The sequence below is a fragment of the Hyphopichia burtonii genome (genome assembly GCF_001661395.1).
Source record: "Hyphopichia burtonii NRRL Y-1933 unplaced genomic scaffold HYPBUscaffold_1, whole genome shotgun sequence".
In the NCBI taxonomy this organism is placed as follows: domain Eukaryota; kingdom Fungi; phylum Ascomycota; class Pichiomycetes; order Serinales; family Debaryomycetaceae; genus Hyphopichia; species Hyphopichia burtonii.
This window is the reverse complement of record NW_017963728.1, coordinates 2,390,201-2,407,896: the sequence shown is the minus strand read 5'-3', so window position 1 is coordinate 2,407,896 and position 17,696 is coordinate 2,390,201. Positions and strand designations below refer to the sequence as shown.

The 17,696-nt window shown below is 35.6% G+C and overlaps 6 protein-coding genes across 6 annotated transcripts; 2 read left to right on the top strand and 4 right to left on the bottom strand.

The window, feature by feature from the left end:
* Positions 1-435: 435 nt before the first annotated feature.
* On the bottom strand, positions 436-1,949 carry HYPBUDRAFT_97148 (uncharacterized protein; the record flags this gene model as incomplete). Its single annotated transcript, XM_020223985.1, has 2 exons — positions 436-1,664; positions 1,769-1,949. Coding segments are annotated over 2 exons (1,410 nt in total), but the record flags the coding sequence as incomplete, so codon positions are not given.
* HYPBUDRAFT_151750 (uncharacterized protein) lies at positions 1,935-2,198 on the bottom strand. The gene has a single exon (XM_020220662.1). The coding sequence runs from the start codon at positions 2,117-2,119 to the stop codon at positions 1,952-1,954; it is 168 nt and encodes a 55-aa protein (XP_020079476.1). The 5' UTR covers positions 2,120-2,198; the 3' UTR covers positions 1,935-1,951.
* Positions 2,180-6,002, top strand: HYPBUDRAFT_151749 (uncharacterized protein). The gene has a single exon (XM_020220661.1). It carries the CDS (start codon positions 2,218-2,220, stop codon positions 5,971-5,973), a length of 3,756 nt encoding a protein of 1,251 aa, XP_020079475.1. The 5' UTR covers positions 2,180-2,217; the 3' UTR covers positions 5,974-6,002.
* BNI1 (formin) lies at positions 5,983-11,520 on the bottom strand (the record flags this gene model as incomplete). Its single annotated transcript, XM_020219205.1, has 1 exon — positions 5,983-11,520. One exon carries the CDS (start codon positions 11,518-11,520, stop codon positions 6,070-6,072), a length of 5,451 nt encoding a protein of 1,816 aa, XP_020079474.1. The 3' UTR covers positions 5,983-6,069.
* Positions 11,521-12,849: 1,329 nt separating this feature from the next.
* SEC2 (guanine nucleotide exchange factor) lies at positions 12,850-15,201 on the bottom strand (the record flags this gene model as incomplete). The annotated part of the gene is made up of 3 exons (XM_020223199.1): positions 14,460-15,201; positions 13,953-14,435; positions 12,850-13,901 (listed from the first exon to the last, which is right to left on the bottom strand). Exons 1-3 carry the CDS (start codon positions 15,028-15,030, stop codon positions 12,850-12,852), a joined length of 2,106 nt encoding a protein of 701 aa, XP_020079473.1. The 5' UTR covers positions 15,031-15,201.
* Positions 15,202-15,775: 574 nt separating this feature from the next.
* Positions 15,776-17,461, top strand: HYPBUDRAFT_100999 (uncharacterized protein; the record flags this gene model as incomplete). Its single annotated transcript, XM_020218090.1, has 1 exon — positions 15,776-17,461. One exon carries the CDS (start codon positions 15,776-15,778, stop codon positions 17,459-17,461), a length of 1,686 nt encoding a protein of 561 aa, XP_020079472.1.
* Between the last annotated feature and the right edge of the window lie 235 nt (positions 17,462-17,696).

The following is a 17,696-nucleotide window of genomic DNA, read 5'->3' as shown; positions in this document are numbered from 1 at the left end:
CGATAGAGCCTCTTCTTCGGTTTCAGGGGTTTCTTGTGCAGTATAAACTTCAATAACCTCGTCGATGACCAGGGAGTTTCTTCTTCGACTCTGTATCTTTCTTTTCGCATACTCCTTGTCGTAGTCTAGCAGCTCTATGCTTGTCGGACGTCCCCTTTTCCTCGATTTTACAACTTCCTTTTTTGAGTCTGATATTAAAGAGTTAAAATCAGAGCTTGAGCTGTTCTTTTTAATTGAAAGGCTATCTGTCGTTTGAGCTTTTGGAGAGCTAGAAACAACCTTGGACATTTCCCAGCTGTTAGTTAGTCCCACTGGAGAGGGTAGTTGGTTGGAAAAAGCACTATAGGCTCGATGCTCAATCAATTTTGGTTTGGCGTTGCCTCTTGGGTCCTTATGGGAATTACCTAGTGTCACTTCCACGCTTTGCTTTTTCTCTAGAGCTTGGAGTCGTATGTCAAGTAAGTCTCTGGTTTCAGGGAACCTTGAAATTACTAGGCCTCCTATAAGACATGAAAGAGAAATTGGGAAAAATGTCCAGTATTTAAGAATTCGGAAAGAGTATGGAAGAGAAAGCGTCAGTATCGCTTTGATAATCCAAGAAGTGCACATACATAAAGACGTCCCTTTAGGTCTTGAAGGGCCGGGGAATATCTCTCCAACGTATAACCAACTAACAGAAACAATGAAAGAACCATATATTGCAACGACAAATAAAAATAAACCAAGAACAATCGATGCTGGCTCTTCACGAACTTCCCATTGTATGGGTGAGTTTGGAAGACTGAAAGCAGAATTAGAATATGCAAATAATGAAAACACCAAACCTAGACAAAAAAAGGAAATTGAAAGAATAATCATTCCAAAAGTAAGCGAGTCTTTTCTTCTGCAACCATCTAGCAATGCAGCTGGAAATAACGTGAATAGGGCAAGAGTTGCATACTGGGCTGATACCACGAATACTTTATGGTCACTTCTTAATCCGCAAGAAGCACAAATATAATCAAAAAAATACATTAAGCTATCGACACAAGTCATTTGAACGAACCCCTGAGTTAAGATACCAACAAGGGTATAGCTGAGGTACTGCTTCTTGAATAAGTCCGCATAAGTACAACGTTTAAACTCGGAACTAGACGTATAAGCACCCAAAACATATTCACGGTCATTCTTTGTTGCTCTTTCAATTTTTTTATACGTATTTGACCTTTGGATTCTGTCAATGTTTTTGGCAGCCTGTTGCCAACGGTTCTTTGAGGCAAGCCATTTGGGAGACTCCGGTAAGAGAAAACTCAACAAGCTCAAAACAATTGCCGGTACTGCTTCAAGTGCCCAAGTGAATTTAAATGAAAGTTCGTTTTTCAATTTTTTTCGAAAGAAAAACCCAATATAATAAATGGCTAAAGTACCCAATGTAGACGATAAATGAATCAGTGATAACGAGTACCCTTTCTTTTGCATCGGGATTGCTTCAGGCACATACACGGGAACAAGTGATGAAATTATCCCCATAGTAATACCTTTAAGAATACGGCCAAGGGCAACCAAGTAAATATAAGGCAGGAAGAAGACAATTATCGTACCAATCAACCAGAAGATGGCTCCCACCTGGAAGCAAATGACACATCCAAACAACTCAATTAGTGAACCACATATAAAGCACCCAGCTGGGTTTGTTAGTATTTTGCATGTTGTGAATAATAATCTCAAAAAAAAGTCCTGACAATGAACTTTCCCATGAAGAATAAAAAAACTCTTTGGTGATAATTACCAACTGCTCCAATAGCATTACTCGAAAAGATAATTCCTTGGTCTAATTGGTTGAGCAAACCAAAGTAGTCTTTCATCTGTGTAGTACTTATGAACGAGGTCATGGAGGGTGTCTCCAGCCCTAAAAGTATACCTGAAACTGCCACGACTGCAGTGATCTCATAAGAGTTGAATCTCTTCATTCTCAGACCTGGTTGGGGACGCTTTCCGTTGGTAAGGACGTGTTGCAAATAAGCTGCAAATATATCTTTAGAAGTGCTAGTTTTTGTGGAGGGCCATTTTTTGCAGCGAAACCCACAATTTGCAGGTTAGATTTCCATCCGGTAATTTGCAGGTTGGGCTCCCTAGGCATTTTTTCAGAAAAAGAGAAAGCGATACTACTAGAAAAGGGCCATATATCATTGATTTAGCTACGAGATTGAAGGATTAAGAAGAAATTGCGTGGAAGGAATGATGGAAATAGACTCGCAAGAGTACTCTAACATCCCGTACTATTCTGATCTTGGTTCCGAGTCAACGGGGAATGATACCTACATAAAGCAGACACTTTTGCATTCACCAATAATAACTAATATCATACCTGATTTCAAGGTTTGTATCAATAAGAAGATCCGTGGGTTATCTTCAGACTCAATTAATGATGAAGCAGATCAAACACTCATTCCACCAGAAGAAGACTCACAGTTAGATGTCTTTGATGACGATGATATTTTCATGGAAGCTCAAGACAAGGAAGAAGTAGACAAACCAGCAGAAGAGCCTCCACAATTAATACCGATAAAAGTGATTGTGAAAACAAGTTCAATAATGGTTGATGACGTTGAGTATGGGTTGAATGCGTCGGTTAGATCCTCGTGTGTTGTTAGAGGAGTCAATTTTGGTGATATTGTGAATGAAGATTCTTTATTGATTTCAATAAAATCAGGATTTATGTTTTTGATAAGGATATTTAACGTGCCCCGTAATTATAGCATGGACAATCACGATATGGGAGACTCAATTGATCCTGAGCTTAGTCATATCTTAAAACCTTATCTTGTCCAATGGTGGGACACTTCTAGCTCTGCTTCAAATCCTTGTTTGAGTGATTCAGGATTTGATTTGTCGGCTCATTCTTCAGGACTTTCCATAGTTTCTGCATCTGCCTCGGACGTTTTCCGGATATACAATTGCCAACAAACCGATACGGGTCTTATGCTTTTACCCCATTTTAATGTACAAGTTGATGGTGTGATTATTCAGTCCTGTTTTGCTGAGCCTTTGGATAAAACTGTGCTTGAAAGCCGTTTTATGTTCTTGTCTTTACAATATTCTGAATCATGTCGTTTGGAATTGCATTTGTTTTCTTGGTCTTGGTCTGACAGCATAGTTGATTCATTAGAAAAATCAAAGCTTCCTTTACCTAATACATTCCCTATCCCAATATTTATCATACCGCTCGCGAATAATGCAAGCTTCTTATTTGTTTCCCCAAATGACCTAATTATTGTCACAATTCACCATATAACTTCAGCTGAGTATGATTTCAAGTCTTTTTCTTTTGGAGGAAGTTTTCCTACAAGTTTTTACATACCAGACACTTTACAAATAGATGATGAGAAATCTGATAATGTGTTAATAGCAACCGATGATGGTATCATTTATTCAGTCATGATAACGAATAATGATAAATTGTCCGTTTCTCCAGTGGTGAGGGTTGCAGATCCAATATCAGTTTTCACCATGGAGAAACTGGGTAAGCATTATCGGTTGATATTCGGAAGTGATACTGGGTCTAATAGAGACCTAATGGTAAATGAGCTTTTCGATAAAGAGTATCTAAGCACTCTAGAAGAAAATCAAAAAGTGAAGTATAGTACAGCCCTGCTCATATCAGATTATAAGAATTGGACTCCTATATTGGATATTCTGATTATTGACTCATTCAAATCACGTTCAATGACTAACCCGTCTGATAAAGAGCTATGGGCACTTACTGGAACAGGTAAAAGAACTCGTTTGACCCAGTTAAGGAAAGGTTATAATGCTCGTCGGAAAAGCAAAACCTACGAAAGATTAAGAAAGGCTACTGACATATGGTATATTTCATTACTAGGTCGAAATTTTCTTTTTTGCTCATTACCATTTGAAACTGCAGCCCTCGAGTACCAACCAAATTCTGAAGATATTTTATATGAAATCGAAGATCCAAAGATCTTAAGCGATGAACTGACACTTGCATTCTACAATCTCAATGAGAACTATATTTTACAGATTACTAGAAGCTTGATTATAGTTTCCGATTTGTTCAGACTGTTCTCTTTAGATTTGTCTAATTTCCACGTGATATCGGCTGATAAGTTGAGTTCTACTTTAATCTTATTGACTGATAATAATGGTATACTTGAAATTCAGTTGATAGAATTGGATGCACAATTTCACGCGGAGGATGAATTTAACGAGCTTGAATTTGCAAAATTTGTTACAAAAATCCCAATAGAATATCAAGCAACAATCATCAAGCTCATTGAAGTGGATGATGTAATCTCTATTCTTGTAGGAGATTATAATGGTAATTTGTTCATATACAATACGAACTATTTGGAATCGATGCCCCCCTTCAAAATCTCCATAAATTCATTCTTTCCAAACAATAATAACTTTGATTCTGGACTTCAAGATGTCATTATCAATGATATGTTGTTTTTAAAGAAGACATCCGCTCTTCACATCGGTACTAAAGACGGCTGTTACATCGTTCTCAAAATAAATAGCTCTTTTGAAGTTGAGTGTGAGAAGTTCTTAAAATTAGGACTTACTCCCGTTTCTCTTCAGTTTACTTCTAAACGCGAGGACTTTTTAATGATCAATTGCAGAAACTTGTGGATAGTGAATGTATATGACTCTGGTTTTCCCCTGAAAGTTTATCTCGAAGAAAAGACTGACCGTGCAATAATGACCACAGCTCCATTAATTCTGCTGGAGGAAACATCAAAAGTTCTCTTTGCATTCGTCAGATATGAAGGTCTAACAATTGGTTCAGTAAATCTTAATCAAGGTCCCGTGGTCAAACAGGTCAATATTGCGGAATCTGCCAAAAAATTGTTTTACTTGCCCTATCTCTCTTGTTTTGTTGTATTATGTCTTTCAAAAGACACTCGAAGTCGGTTAAAATTTATAGATCGAAAATCATTTAAGCCAATACAACACAAAGAATTGATGATGAAGTCTAACCCAGATCTAAGGCCAGACCAAATTTTTAAAAAAGAAGAAGAACCGATTTCAGTATGTATTTGGTCTATAATAAGAGGAGGGAAAGTTTCGAAAAAGCTTCTTTTAGGATGTCGTTATGGTCTGACAAGCGGTTCCTTCAAGATACTAAACGTCGGAAAAGTACCAGCACCGGACGACCGAGGCACAATACTCAAAGTTACTGAACTAAATTCGTTCGAGCACAAGGAACCTATAAGTAACATTCAGCAAATCGGTGATACAATTTTATTTTCTGGTGGAGAAAGTTTATATACCACTGGCTACGATGCAAACGAGAAAAAGCTTAGACCAGTTAACTGTATCCACACTTTCAGAAGTGCAATCACTTCTATGTCCGTCGCTGATACTGATAGTTTATTGGTAACAACAAATTCAGACTCAGCAATCATTTTACGTAAATTTTGTGGAACTGAAGAGCTGAAAGATTTTCTACTGTACGTAAAAGACCCCGACTCGAAGTATTTACTGAATCAAGCAAAACTAGGTGATGATATCATCGTTGCTGACAGATTGCATTCACAGATATTTGTTTTGAGTACTGAGAAAGCCACTTTACCTAGCAAGTTCGCTTACAGATTGTCAAGTATCCCGCGGGTTTACTCTTCAATGTTCAATAGCTATTGGGTAAAACCTGAAACCAGTGAAATGGACCAGGCTGCGTTATTCAATATTATATGCGTGGGTGTGAACGGAGAAGTTATTTCCATACGTCCATCATCCAACGAAAGTTCTGATATCGAAGAATTGGTGAAGACATTAGGAATAAAAAATACCGATGGGCTGATAGAGCGCTTCCTCGAAAGACTAGATAGACCTTTCAATAATAAAGTTACAGGGAAAGTATTTCGCCCTATTTATAGGCCATATTTTGATTATTCTGAGAACAAAGGTGTTGTCATAGATTTAGATCTAGAGGAAATACTTACGGCCCGTAATGAAAATATAAGCATATAAGTCGAATGAATAAAACTCCTTGCATAAAGAGTAAATATTATAAATAATAATGTAAGATTAGTCTATATATATTCATTTACATATGGTCGTTAAAAATCAGTGTTCGGATAGCACGTCATCATTGGCACCACCACCAACAGCACTGATATCACTCTCAGGGGAGCTCTTATTATTTGAAGACATTGAAATATCAACATCACTATTAGCAGTTAAATTAGACTGTTTATGTTTAAGCCTTTGTTGTCTGAACTGGGCAGCCGCACTGACTCTCTCCGAGCTTCCGTTATTGGTTTTCCTTAATTCTTGTAATAAAGATCTTGCTCTAGATCCAACATCTGCATCTTGTTCAGTTGAATCCGTCTCATGAACCAAAGTAGTATCAGTATTCGCACTTTCGCCTGCGGGAGGAGCAGCAAACGTTTCTTCAACAGGAGATGGTTCCTCTTCAACCTCTGGCTCAACAGTTGAGGTAGCATCTTGCTCAGCACTAGAACTTGCTGTAGCTTTTCGTTGGTTTTCCAATAATTGCTTTTTCATCAATGCTCTCTTTCTTGCTGATGTAGCTTCACCTTTAGCGGGACCTGCTGCCTTTAACTTCTCTAATAATGAATCCATGACATTATCGTCGTCTTCATCATCATTATTATCAACTTTCTTGGGTTTTCTTGGGGCCTCTAATAACTTCTTACGTTGTTCATATACCCTCAACTCTTCTTCTCGTTTAATGTTCTCGGATTGAGCCCTCTTGAAATCGCTGATGAAATTAGCAAACTTACTTATAAATGAATTCCTAACAAAAGAGTCCGTTGGGTCTTCACCAAAATATCTCATCAATTTGTCAAACTCAGCAAAGGTTAAATTAGCTTGATCGAGCAAAAGTTCAGCTTTTCTATTTGCCTTTGGCAAGGCCGGTTTAAGAACATTACCGATTTTATCATTAGGATGGAAAGAGGTCGAATCACTCAAGTTACCAATATCATAAGAAGATTGAACATTCTTAATGGACTTAGCATAATCTCTGCAGTCACTTGATATTGTTTCGATGGAAAATTTGGAAATTTGAACGCATTTGGCTAATTCGTCCATAAATTTTAATAAATCAGGATATTGAATTCTTACAATCTTTTCAACATAATGTAAGAATGTCATACTGTTTTTATCATCTTTCATAAAACTTAATCTTTGCAAAGAACTTAATTTAAATCCTTGTGCTTGTTTAGTGGTATCATTCATATAGTTACCAACAGCCAAGATGATTTCGAAAACTTTTCTCAAATTTTGGGAGTTACTTATAGCATCAACAGTCTCATCGATAGCTTTAAGCTTAGATACCAAATCATCATAGTCTTTCACATAGTTTGCGACCATAGTCAAAGCTCTAATTCTTGATTTCCAATAATGCTGTAAGTTATAAACCAACTCCAAATATATTCTATCTGGTCTTTGCAATTCATTCGGATCTTTGTCTGGCTTAGTAACAACTCCTTTATAGTCAGTTGAATATGGCTCCAAATTTCTAGCCAATGTATTTGGAATTTCAACTATATCCTCTTTACCAAAGAATTCTAAAACAGCCGAATTATTAATGACATCGTTGTCACATCTTAACACTTTTGAAATTACTTGTTCATCAGTCAAATGGTTATAGTAATGTAAGTTAATACCGAATTGTTGAGCAATATCACGAGGTAAAAAGCTCAATTTGTCAATATCTTCTTTTCTCTTAGTAGCCAATTTCTTGATCTCTTTGGCAGCAAAAATTAATTCAATTTCATCGAAAACACCTTTAGTCATTAAGTCAGAAGCAATGGAACGGGTTTCAGATTGCGACCAAAATGAATTGCCGCCAGCACCATCGAATTTCTCCCAATGTAATTGTTTCAACTTTCTTTTTGGTCTTGGGTAATTGTCGAATGGGCTTGGAGAGCGAGCAATTTCGATTGGAGACATGGAGCGTTTGGCTGCTGGGATAGGGAGAGGTGGTGCTGGTGGCGGTGGGGGTGGTGCACCGCCTAAAGATGGAGGTAATGGAGGAGGAGGAGGAGCACCACCACCCTTCAATAATGGAGGCAATGGAGGAGGAGGAGGAGGAGGTGGTGGTGGTGGAGGAGCGGGTGCTCCCTGAGGACCTCCCAAAAGTGATGGCAATGGAGGGGGAGGTGGTGGTGCAGGAGGAGCCAGACCACTTTGTTCGGGTTCTTTCTTAGGCGATGCAGGTACCGCCTGTTCTTCAACAGAATCTTCAAACTTAGAATTGTCACTGTCTTGACTTTCATCTGCAGCAGATGGAATAGGGCTTGTTTGATTGACCTTGGAATTTAACTCCTTCAAAAACTTTGGATCCATACCACCAATAGTGGTCTTTCGATTGGTTTTATAAGTTCTTGGAGTCTGGCTATCAGCAGCACCATGATCCACCTTACCTTGAATGTATTTAGCTTCGATTTTCTCTATAACATTCTTCGATTGTCTCTTTGGTTTAGATTTATCAATAGAAGATAATTGGCGTTTTAATTCAGCTTTCAATCTTTCCACTTCCTCCAATTCTTCTTGAATCTTAGATTTGATTGCTGGGTCAACATTCTCTTCATTAGACATAGTTGGCATCAACACCTCAACCTTGGAAGGATCATCTTTGAAGTCGAAAACAATATTAAAGTCTTTAAAGTTATTTTCTAATTCTCTTAATCTTTCCATAGCTAAAAATTTCTGTTTATTAAACATTGCACTGTTGTTGAATTTCATGATATCGTTAGATTCGGTTTGTAAGCTGGATAATTTCTTTCTTAAGGTATCTAATTTATCCAAATCATCACCACGACAAGGTCTTGGAGGACCCTTAGGAACAGGTTCCATAGGAATTTCATCTTCTTCTGGTTCCGCAAGAAGCTTATCATCTTCAGAAAAGTCAGAGGCAGTTTCAACTGCTTCCGGTTCTGAAGCACCAGGTTCATTACCAACGTCAGGGGGTGAAGATTTCATAGAAGGATCGACATAGGTTTCGAAATCTGTCATTTCTAATTCTCTTGCCATTGTTTCAATATCAGCCATTTGATCTCTCAATTGTCTCAATCTTGAACTTGGTTCGACTTGAGTACCTAACTGTCTATTATCCAATCTAGCTTCAGCTTTTCTTCTATGAATATGTTTTTGTAACCTATTAATTAATTTTTCATTTGTAGTTTGAATCAGAACAGTTGTTTTACCATCTTTACGTTTTTGTTCAAATTGGGCATTATTATTCAACATAATTAATAATTCTCTCATTTCGACTTCTTGCTCTTGCTTTTCGATAAGGTGTTTACGTTTCAAGTCAGCTAATTCTAACTGAAGTTCTTCATTCATCCTTCTTGTTCTTAGAAGAACTGTCTCTTGTTCACGAATATCATTATTAAGACTTGTAATCAATCCATCTGAACCTAAAGATAATTGTCTTGACATTTCATCACGTTCTGCAACAGCCTCATCAGCGATTTTCTTAAACTTTTTAACTTCATCTAAACTCTTATGATATGAATCATCCGTGGTTAAACTACTCATTAAACGGTTCATAGCAATACCAATTGCAGACTCGTCATTAGTAGTATGGACCAAAGAAATATTTTGTATTAATTCATTGAGTAATCTAACACTTCTTGTCATCTCTTCGGAATCATCTCGTTTTTCCGATTGAGTTAAATATAAATTTTGAATAGCACTTAAGAAATAGCCCTGAGCATTACTGTCACGAACTGATTCCCACAAATGTTGAACCAAATTAACAGGATCATTAAAATTCAAATCGGAATCAATTTTTTCAGTACTTTTCAATTCTGAAGCATCATTTTCAGCTTGTGCTTCAAATTTTTCAATTTCTGAATTTAAAGCTTCGTAACCTAATTCATGAAATTTAGTCAATAGTCTGTGTAAGCCGGCAGCTGTGAATTGACTTCTTAATTGAATTCTTACTCTAAAATCAACTCCCTTATCAATTATAGTATTTATAAGCATCATTGTACCAAAACAATATTCAACCAAATGATTTTCAGTTGGACCTTGTCCACTACCAACATGAGCTGATTTTAGTTCTTCACTTGCACCAACTAAAGAATTTACATATTTTCCTTTACCATCGAGAGTTTTTTCAACTAATTTCAACCATAATTCAAATCTTTTATAAGTATCAGGTGTTGGAGGTTTCCTCACCAATTTTCTTGAAGAAGTTGAAGTAGCAGTCGAAGTATGATGAGTATCAAATTCGAAATGAGCTCTTTGAGGTAAGGAATCCAAAGCTCTTAAAGTACGATGATAAATACCAACGTCATTATCTATGAAATAAGCAACCATAAAAGTTAAAGTTTCAGCCGCGATTTTTCTGGTTATGATACGAGGAGATAAGAGAGATCTAGCAGTAGCATTTAACTGTAAATCAGAAACAGTATCCATACTATCCATACCGACTCTTTGATTCATGATTGATCTTAAAACTTTCAAGGTATTGAATTCTTTATCGAAGATATCATCATTAATATCATTAATTTCTGATTTATTGATGCGATCTTGAACTTTAGTTAAGTAAGCAGATAAAGCAGCAATACCTTGATAATCATGGATAAAACTACGTAACCAATCAATTCTTTCTGTTCTGATTGAAACTCCCAATTCATTTAAATCTGAAGCGGTAATATTTTTAGAAACCAATTTTTTGGTGAAATAACCGGGAGAAGTATGAGCTTCACGTTGTTGACGTCTAAACTCACTAGCAAAATCTTGTTCAATCATCATCCATTTTTTACCATAATCATAATTCATCATTTCTTGCTTAGCAGGGCCTGGTAAAGCTTTAAAATCTCTTTTATCCATTAATTCTCTGAACATACGGTCGATTTCCCAATTCAGACTTGGTTTTTCTAAATGGGCACCTGACATTGTTTGATTATTTGAATCATTCAAAGAAGGATTTGAAATGATTAACGAAGGATTTGAAATCAAAGGAGTTTGAGAATGTTTACGGGACGAAGAGGAAGATATTGAAGTATGAGGATGAGGGTGACTTCTAGCAGTTTTTACATCATAAGGATTGTTCAGGGACGAACTTTGAAAGCTATAAGTTGAGGCATGACGAGAATGATTTGAATTTTGTATTTGAGGACTTGGAATAATATTTGAATTGGTTAGGGAAGAAGTTGTTGATTTATTGGTTAAAGATTTTGTTAGGTTAGAACCATAACTATTATGTCTTCTATTAGGAGTAGATGAAACATTTGAATTTGAATGATGAAGAGTGTTTGAGGATAAAATACTTGAAGAATCAACCGAAGAATTATCACTCGAAGCATCTACTTGAGGCGGGCTAGTTTTATCCTTTTCCTTTTCTTTATTTTTCCTCATACTGAATATCGAACTTGAAGACATTCTATTATTTGTAGTGGAAGATCTGGATGGAGAAGTTGAAGTATTCAGGTTTTTATAATAAGATTCATAAGCTCTTGAATTCCTTAAATCTTCATCCAATTGGTTATTCAAAGAACCCGAGTTAACTGATCCATTTTCATTTCTGCGTCTCATATTTGAAGTAATATATACAAGATTATAGACGCGTCGGCGGTTAGAAAATTAAAAATCAGTAAATCGGTAAGCAAGTGAAAAGTGTAATCCCCTGATTAATGAATATATGATAGAATTGAATTATAACACCCACTCACGATGAAAGAAGGATACTAGAATAATGTAATAAATAAATAAAAGTTACCAACCGATATTCAACAAACCAAAAGCAGTATGACTTCAACTAGTTGATTTCACTAGATCAAGCATACAACAGAAACAAGTAAATGAAATAACAAGAATGAAACAGAACAAAAACCAATATAAATCAATAGTAATAACAAGAATGAAACCAAAAAAGAAAAAAAAACCAAAAAAAACTTGACAAAAAAAAAAAAAAAAAAACGACAGAATAAAAGAAAGCGACTGGAGTGGATAATTGGACCACTGAACAAATGGATATGGAATGTAAGACTCTGTTTCTTGAGGGATAAGGTGAAAGTGTCTCTTCAACTAAGGAAAAAACCCACTTGGAAGTAGTAAAGTTGACGAAGATAACCGACAATTGAGCAAAAGAACACACTGAGGAAAAAGTACAAGGCAAATTAAAGCGGGTGCCAGAACAAAAAAATCCTCAAACAAACAAACAAATGAAGCACCAGCATACAGCCTAATTACTACAATTACACCACTAGCTACACTATAGCTAGAGCTATACTGGAGCTACAGCTATACTACAGCTACGCCGCTCAGCGAAGACACGCACACCCACAGCTTGGTGCTTGAGCCCAATGTAAGTCTCTTTGGTGTACCCAGCGACTCGGTGAACCAGCGAAGTTCGATGAGATCAACACGCTCATCAACCAGACGGTTGCCGTATTAAACCAGTAGTCCACAAGATTCGGATCAAGAAAACAAGTTGTACTTAAACGAATTCAGACTGAAAACTGCAAACAATTCAACGATGAATGTGTCCCCATCATGATTGAACAATGCAATCAATCCATTTCTTTGTTACACCAAACCCACTGCTACACTGCCCGCTTGTTCGCGTGTTCCCCTTAAAGTGCAATTGGACTTTTATGAGTTGAACTACAAGTGGTGAGGCCGGCTGGAGGTTTACAAGCACATCAGGAGGATGGCTACAGCTGGCTATTATGATATAATTGCCCTTTAGACGTGGCTATAAATAGTTAGACAGCATGCAAAGCGCGTCGGTTGGCAGATTCTTACGTTCTGTTTTGTATGTATTACATAAAGATAGATATTACCTAAACATAGGTAATACATAAACATTATATGGAATATGTTATTGTGTATTAATAAATGTATTAGGGAGTTAATTATACATCAATGTTCTATGCTTTCTCTGAGCATTTCCATGGTTTCATTCAAATCGTTGTTCATTTTTTTTTTAAACTGTTTACTCTTACTTTTTTTCCTGGTTAGTTTATTTTCAGAGTCAGCCTCAAGTACTTCATCTTTATCGGTGGAATCGGTTGATTCAATGCTATTTGCAGGAAGCGAGTGATCTGAGCTGACCTCTGTAGTGCTCTTTACTGGACTGTCACCCGGGGTGACTGTGTTATCTATGGGTGTTTCTTTAGTAAATGTAGTTGAGCTATCGGCAAATTCGTCTTCGCTATCATCCTTATCTTTTTTGTATTTTAAATCACTTGGAGAAGCAGGGGCTTTTTCACTTGGAGAAGCAGGGACGTTTTCACTTGGAGAAGCAGGGACTTTTTCACTTGGAGAAGCAGGGGCTTTTCCGCTTGGAGAAGCAGGGACTTTTTCACTTGGAGATCCATAAGCTTTTTTAGGCGGAGCAGGAATTTGTTTCCCATGTCTTAAAGTGATTTCTTCTTCTAAGATGATTTTGAAAGCATCATAATGGATTTCATCAATATTCAATTCTTCAATATCGTCAACGTTATCCCAAAATCCAATCTTACTCCAATATATTTTATTCCTTATTAATATCAATAAGATATATAATTTCATTATAATTGATTCTTCAATCATATCAACAGTTGGTCCGGTTTGATGTTTATCAATTCCCCTAGCTTCTTTTGGAACAGTTCCTCCGTTTTCTTTACTTTCAAGTGAAAGTTTATCCAAATCATTAGAAGTCGATAACGAGGGTGAAGTATTTGATCTTCTATTACCAAGTTTTTCCCAGTCAGATAATCCACCAGAATTTCTCTTAAATTGAAAATTTGAATTTGAACTATGAGCAAATTCATCATATGAATTATTTTGTTTTAATTTATAAACATTTTGATTTATTAATCTTAACTTGGCGAAAAATTCACAAATATTTCTTAATTTGATGAGACAAAAATTACATAATGGATAATTAGCAATAACTTCATGTTTTTCTCCATTTATATTGGTGGTCCCTCCTGAATTATTATTAATGGAATTATTTGGTGATTGATTAATTGGAATTGGACTGAATAATTTTAACGTATATAATCTTGCATGTTCTAAGACGTCATCTTTATTTTCTCCACAAAATGTACATGGATCTTTAACTGCAACCGGTACTTCATTATAATTACGGTTTTTCCCCTTATATGTTAATTTAAAAGTTTCATTAATCCCACTAACTGGTTGAATCATGGCTTTACCTTCAACTAATAAATTCCAAAAATTTTTCCCTTTTTGCCAACGATTTATAAAACTTGATGTTGGTATTACTGGTACTTGTCCAATACTAGTTTCTAATTCTTCTTGCCAAATTTTTTTGAAAAATTTTAATTTTTGCAAATTAACTAAATCAAATGTAAAATCAGGTTTTATTATTTGATAAATAAATGATTTAAAGTCTTGTTGATAAATCGCCAAATCAAATCTGATGGCTTTAACTGTTGGTGAATATATTATAGATTGTAATTGTTGTACATATAATGAATTTTCTCCCGAAGTCAAAATTGCTGAATTATTGGTAATATCGTCACTTTGATAATCTTCCTTCAAAATCTCATCATTAGTAAATTGTGACAGATCTAATTTGGGCGTATTAGATTTAGAGTTAGATTGAAAAAGTTTTTGTTGATCTTCTATTTTAATAAATAAATTTTTCAAATCTTTTAATTGATCTTGTAAGTTATCAATTATAGCATTCTTTTCATCAATCTCTTCATATAGTTTACGATTTTTAACCTTGAAGTTATATGTTTCTCTCAGAGCATCACTGACCATCTGATTTGCTTCATTGAAAAGTGATTCACTTAAATCTTCAACTTCACTTTGTAATTTTTTATTTTCTGTTTCGGTGGAATCCTTTTGTGCCTTCAATTGTTGATAATCCTTATATAATTGATTATATTTGGGAAATAAATTGGAATACTTACTCTCAAATGATTTCAATTCATTCACTGAGCTCTTTAAATTAGTATTTTCCTTATGTAAATGTAATACATTCTCTTCCAATTCAGATTGTTTAGCAACTGCCGTAACTAATTTCGTGGATAACAGAGTCACCTCCTTGGTCAACCTTGCATCTAGTGCTTCTGGACTTTCTGACATGCTTGGTCTTTTATCAAAATTATAATCCAATATCCAGATCAATCACTCTTTAATATGCCAATTGATTCGGACGTGTCGTTTAATCGTAAAAATTATATTCGTCAACCGCACAAAAAAAATACACAAGCAGGTAAAAATATTAGATTAATATTTAACCCTTGATAAGATGAATTAGCCAGATTGTACTGAACACCAATTGAAAATTCAAAGCTCCAATATTTAATTGATGTTTGGATTAATAACGGAGATGATTGCTGAGGATCAAACTGCTATTTCATTTATTTTGTCCAAAATCGGGCCAGTAGAAAAGCCGTACACCTTATCTGTCAGGTTTGCAAGAATCTACATAGTTAACCAAGTAAGCCAACTAATTGAATAAGTCAAGTAATCAAATAATTCGAGTAGGTGATGAATAGTCTGAATGATCTCTATAAAAGTATATTTTGTTTCAACTCTACAGAACATATAGTTACGTCTACAAGTCTCAATTTCTTCCCCATATTTCAAAAATTCACTAGATCTTTCCACTCTTTGACAAGTGAGAATAAATGTAAGAAAGGAAATCATAAGATAGTAAAACCATGGTAGTAAAAGGTAATTATTCAAATAGCAACCGGATTCTTTGTGTTTTGACAACCGGTAAGGTAAATAAATCTAGGTTTATGTATCGCGATAAGATCGATTTAAAATGAATCAACTACTTTTTCTTTTAGTCAATGAATGCCTTTTTGAGAGACTATAAGAAATGTTGATCGGAACTAGTGGGGATGACAGAGCACCTTTCAAACCAGTGTTTGAGTCATTGCCATATGAAATCCATAATGGTATCATTAATAAGCTTCTGCAACAAGATAGTTCAAATTTAATGAGGGTCAATCGCAAAATGTACTTATTGGTCCTTCCCAGATTATATCAGCATATAATTGTTGATAGCGATATAACCCATTTCAGCAAAGAGATTTCCTATCTGCATTCCCGATACGATAGGGAATTCAGGAGTTGGTACGATATAGCATGTACTTATATCAATAATTCGTATAATTTCATGAAGTTTTTGAAGAGTTATATAAGACTTCATTGTAATAATCCAGCAATTTCAAATGCCCCTCACATCAAGATATTGACGGTTAAAAAGTTACCTGAATCTATAAATACTTATGAACATGAGTTTAAGTATACTATAAGGAAATTTTTCTGCATGATCACCAATTTGCAAGAGTTAACTTGGCTGAATCGGAATTTTAGATTTGAATTTCTAAATTGTTTGGAGAATCCACAAAATTTGATGGTATTAAGCCTTAATATAAGGTTTACTGATTATCTATATGAGTTATTGAACTATGATTCAAATAAAATATCACAATTAAAGTTCAATCTAACAAAATTAACAAAATTTGAAATTAAACCATTTATCAACTCCAAAACGCTATCTAAGATATTGAATGATTTAATAGGAGGTGGTGACCATGATATGTTAGGCCCACAGTTGAGGTCGTTAAGTTTGTCACGTACTGAAACTTATAAGGGAGAGACCAATATAATAGCGAATGAGTTGGTTAATAACGGAGGGACCATGTTCCCTGAATTTGATCTTTCAGTGATCCCTACAATTTGCTCCAGTAATTTGAGGAAGATGCCAAATTTAACCAGCTTATCCTTGAATGACTGTATTATTCAACCACAAGATGCAGATGAGTTGATTAAGACTGCTAATTTGAGATCTTTAAGAACACTAAAATTGTCAAATATGAGTGAGTTTCAGACATTGCCCATCACATCGGCATCAATAAGTGAAAACCTATTACCAAGTTTCTTAAATCAGTTATCCAGTCATTTAACTAATTTAAAATATCTTCGTCTTGACTTTCGTCAAGCATTCACTGATACCGTACCAATTTTTTTAAAAGATTTAGCATCACTTGAGTCCTTGGACCTCACTATACGCCATAATAACACATTTGATACGAATTATAATGACTATAGTAAAGGTATAACCTCATGGAATAAAACAGAAACTTTGAAACATCTTTCTATTGAAATCAAACAAGAAACTCTAATGTTTGATGTTGATTTACAAATGAAGGAGGCTTCATTCTATAACCATCTTGTCAAATGCCAAAACTTAGAAACATTAAGAATTGCACCTGATGAATCAAGATTAATTAATTTATTAAAGAACGGTAATTTGCCAAAATTAAATAAACTAGATATAATTAGTGCCAACTGCTTGGGTTTAGTAAACCCTGAAATATATCAGGCATTACTAGAGTTCGAGCAAAAAGTCTTGGTGTATGCTCAAGCTTCTGGTGACGAACTACAGTATATTTGCATAAATGGCAAACTATTCGAATTACAAAGCCTAGACAAAGGTCCAGTTGTCAACCCTAGAGAAGATATAAGTGTATGGTTTACACGGGAGGTACGGGTGTGAAAATAATGACTCGGTAAACCAAACTTTTTTTGCAGCGACTCACTCAACTGTAGCCGCACGCGTCTTTAACTATTGACTAGAGCTCCTCTCAGATTCACCAAGACCTGAGTCTGACGGAGCACCAAGCAAAACTCTCGGGCCTCGGACTAGATAAGGGAACCTGGATATAGATGCCTCGAGCCACTAGATCGCGGATACTTCAAGCCTCGAAATGGGTCGCAGAAGCCTCCCAAGA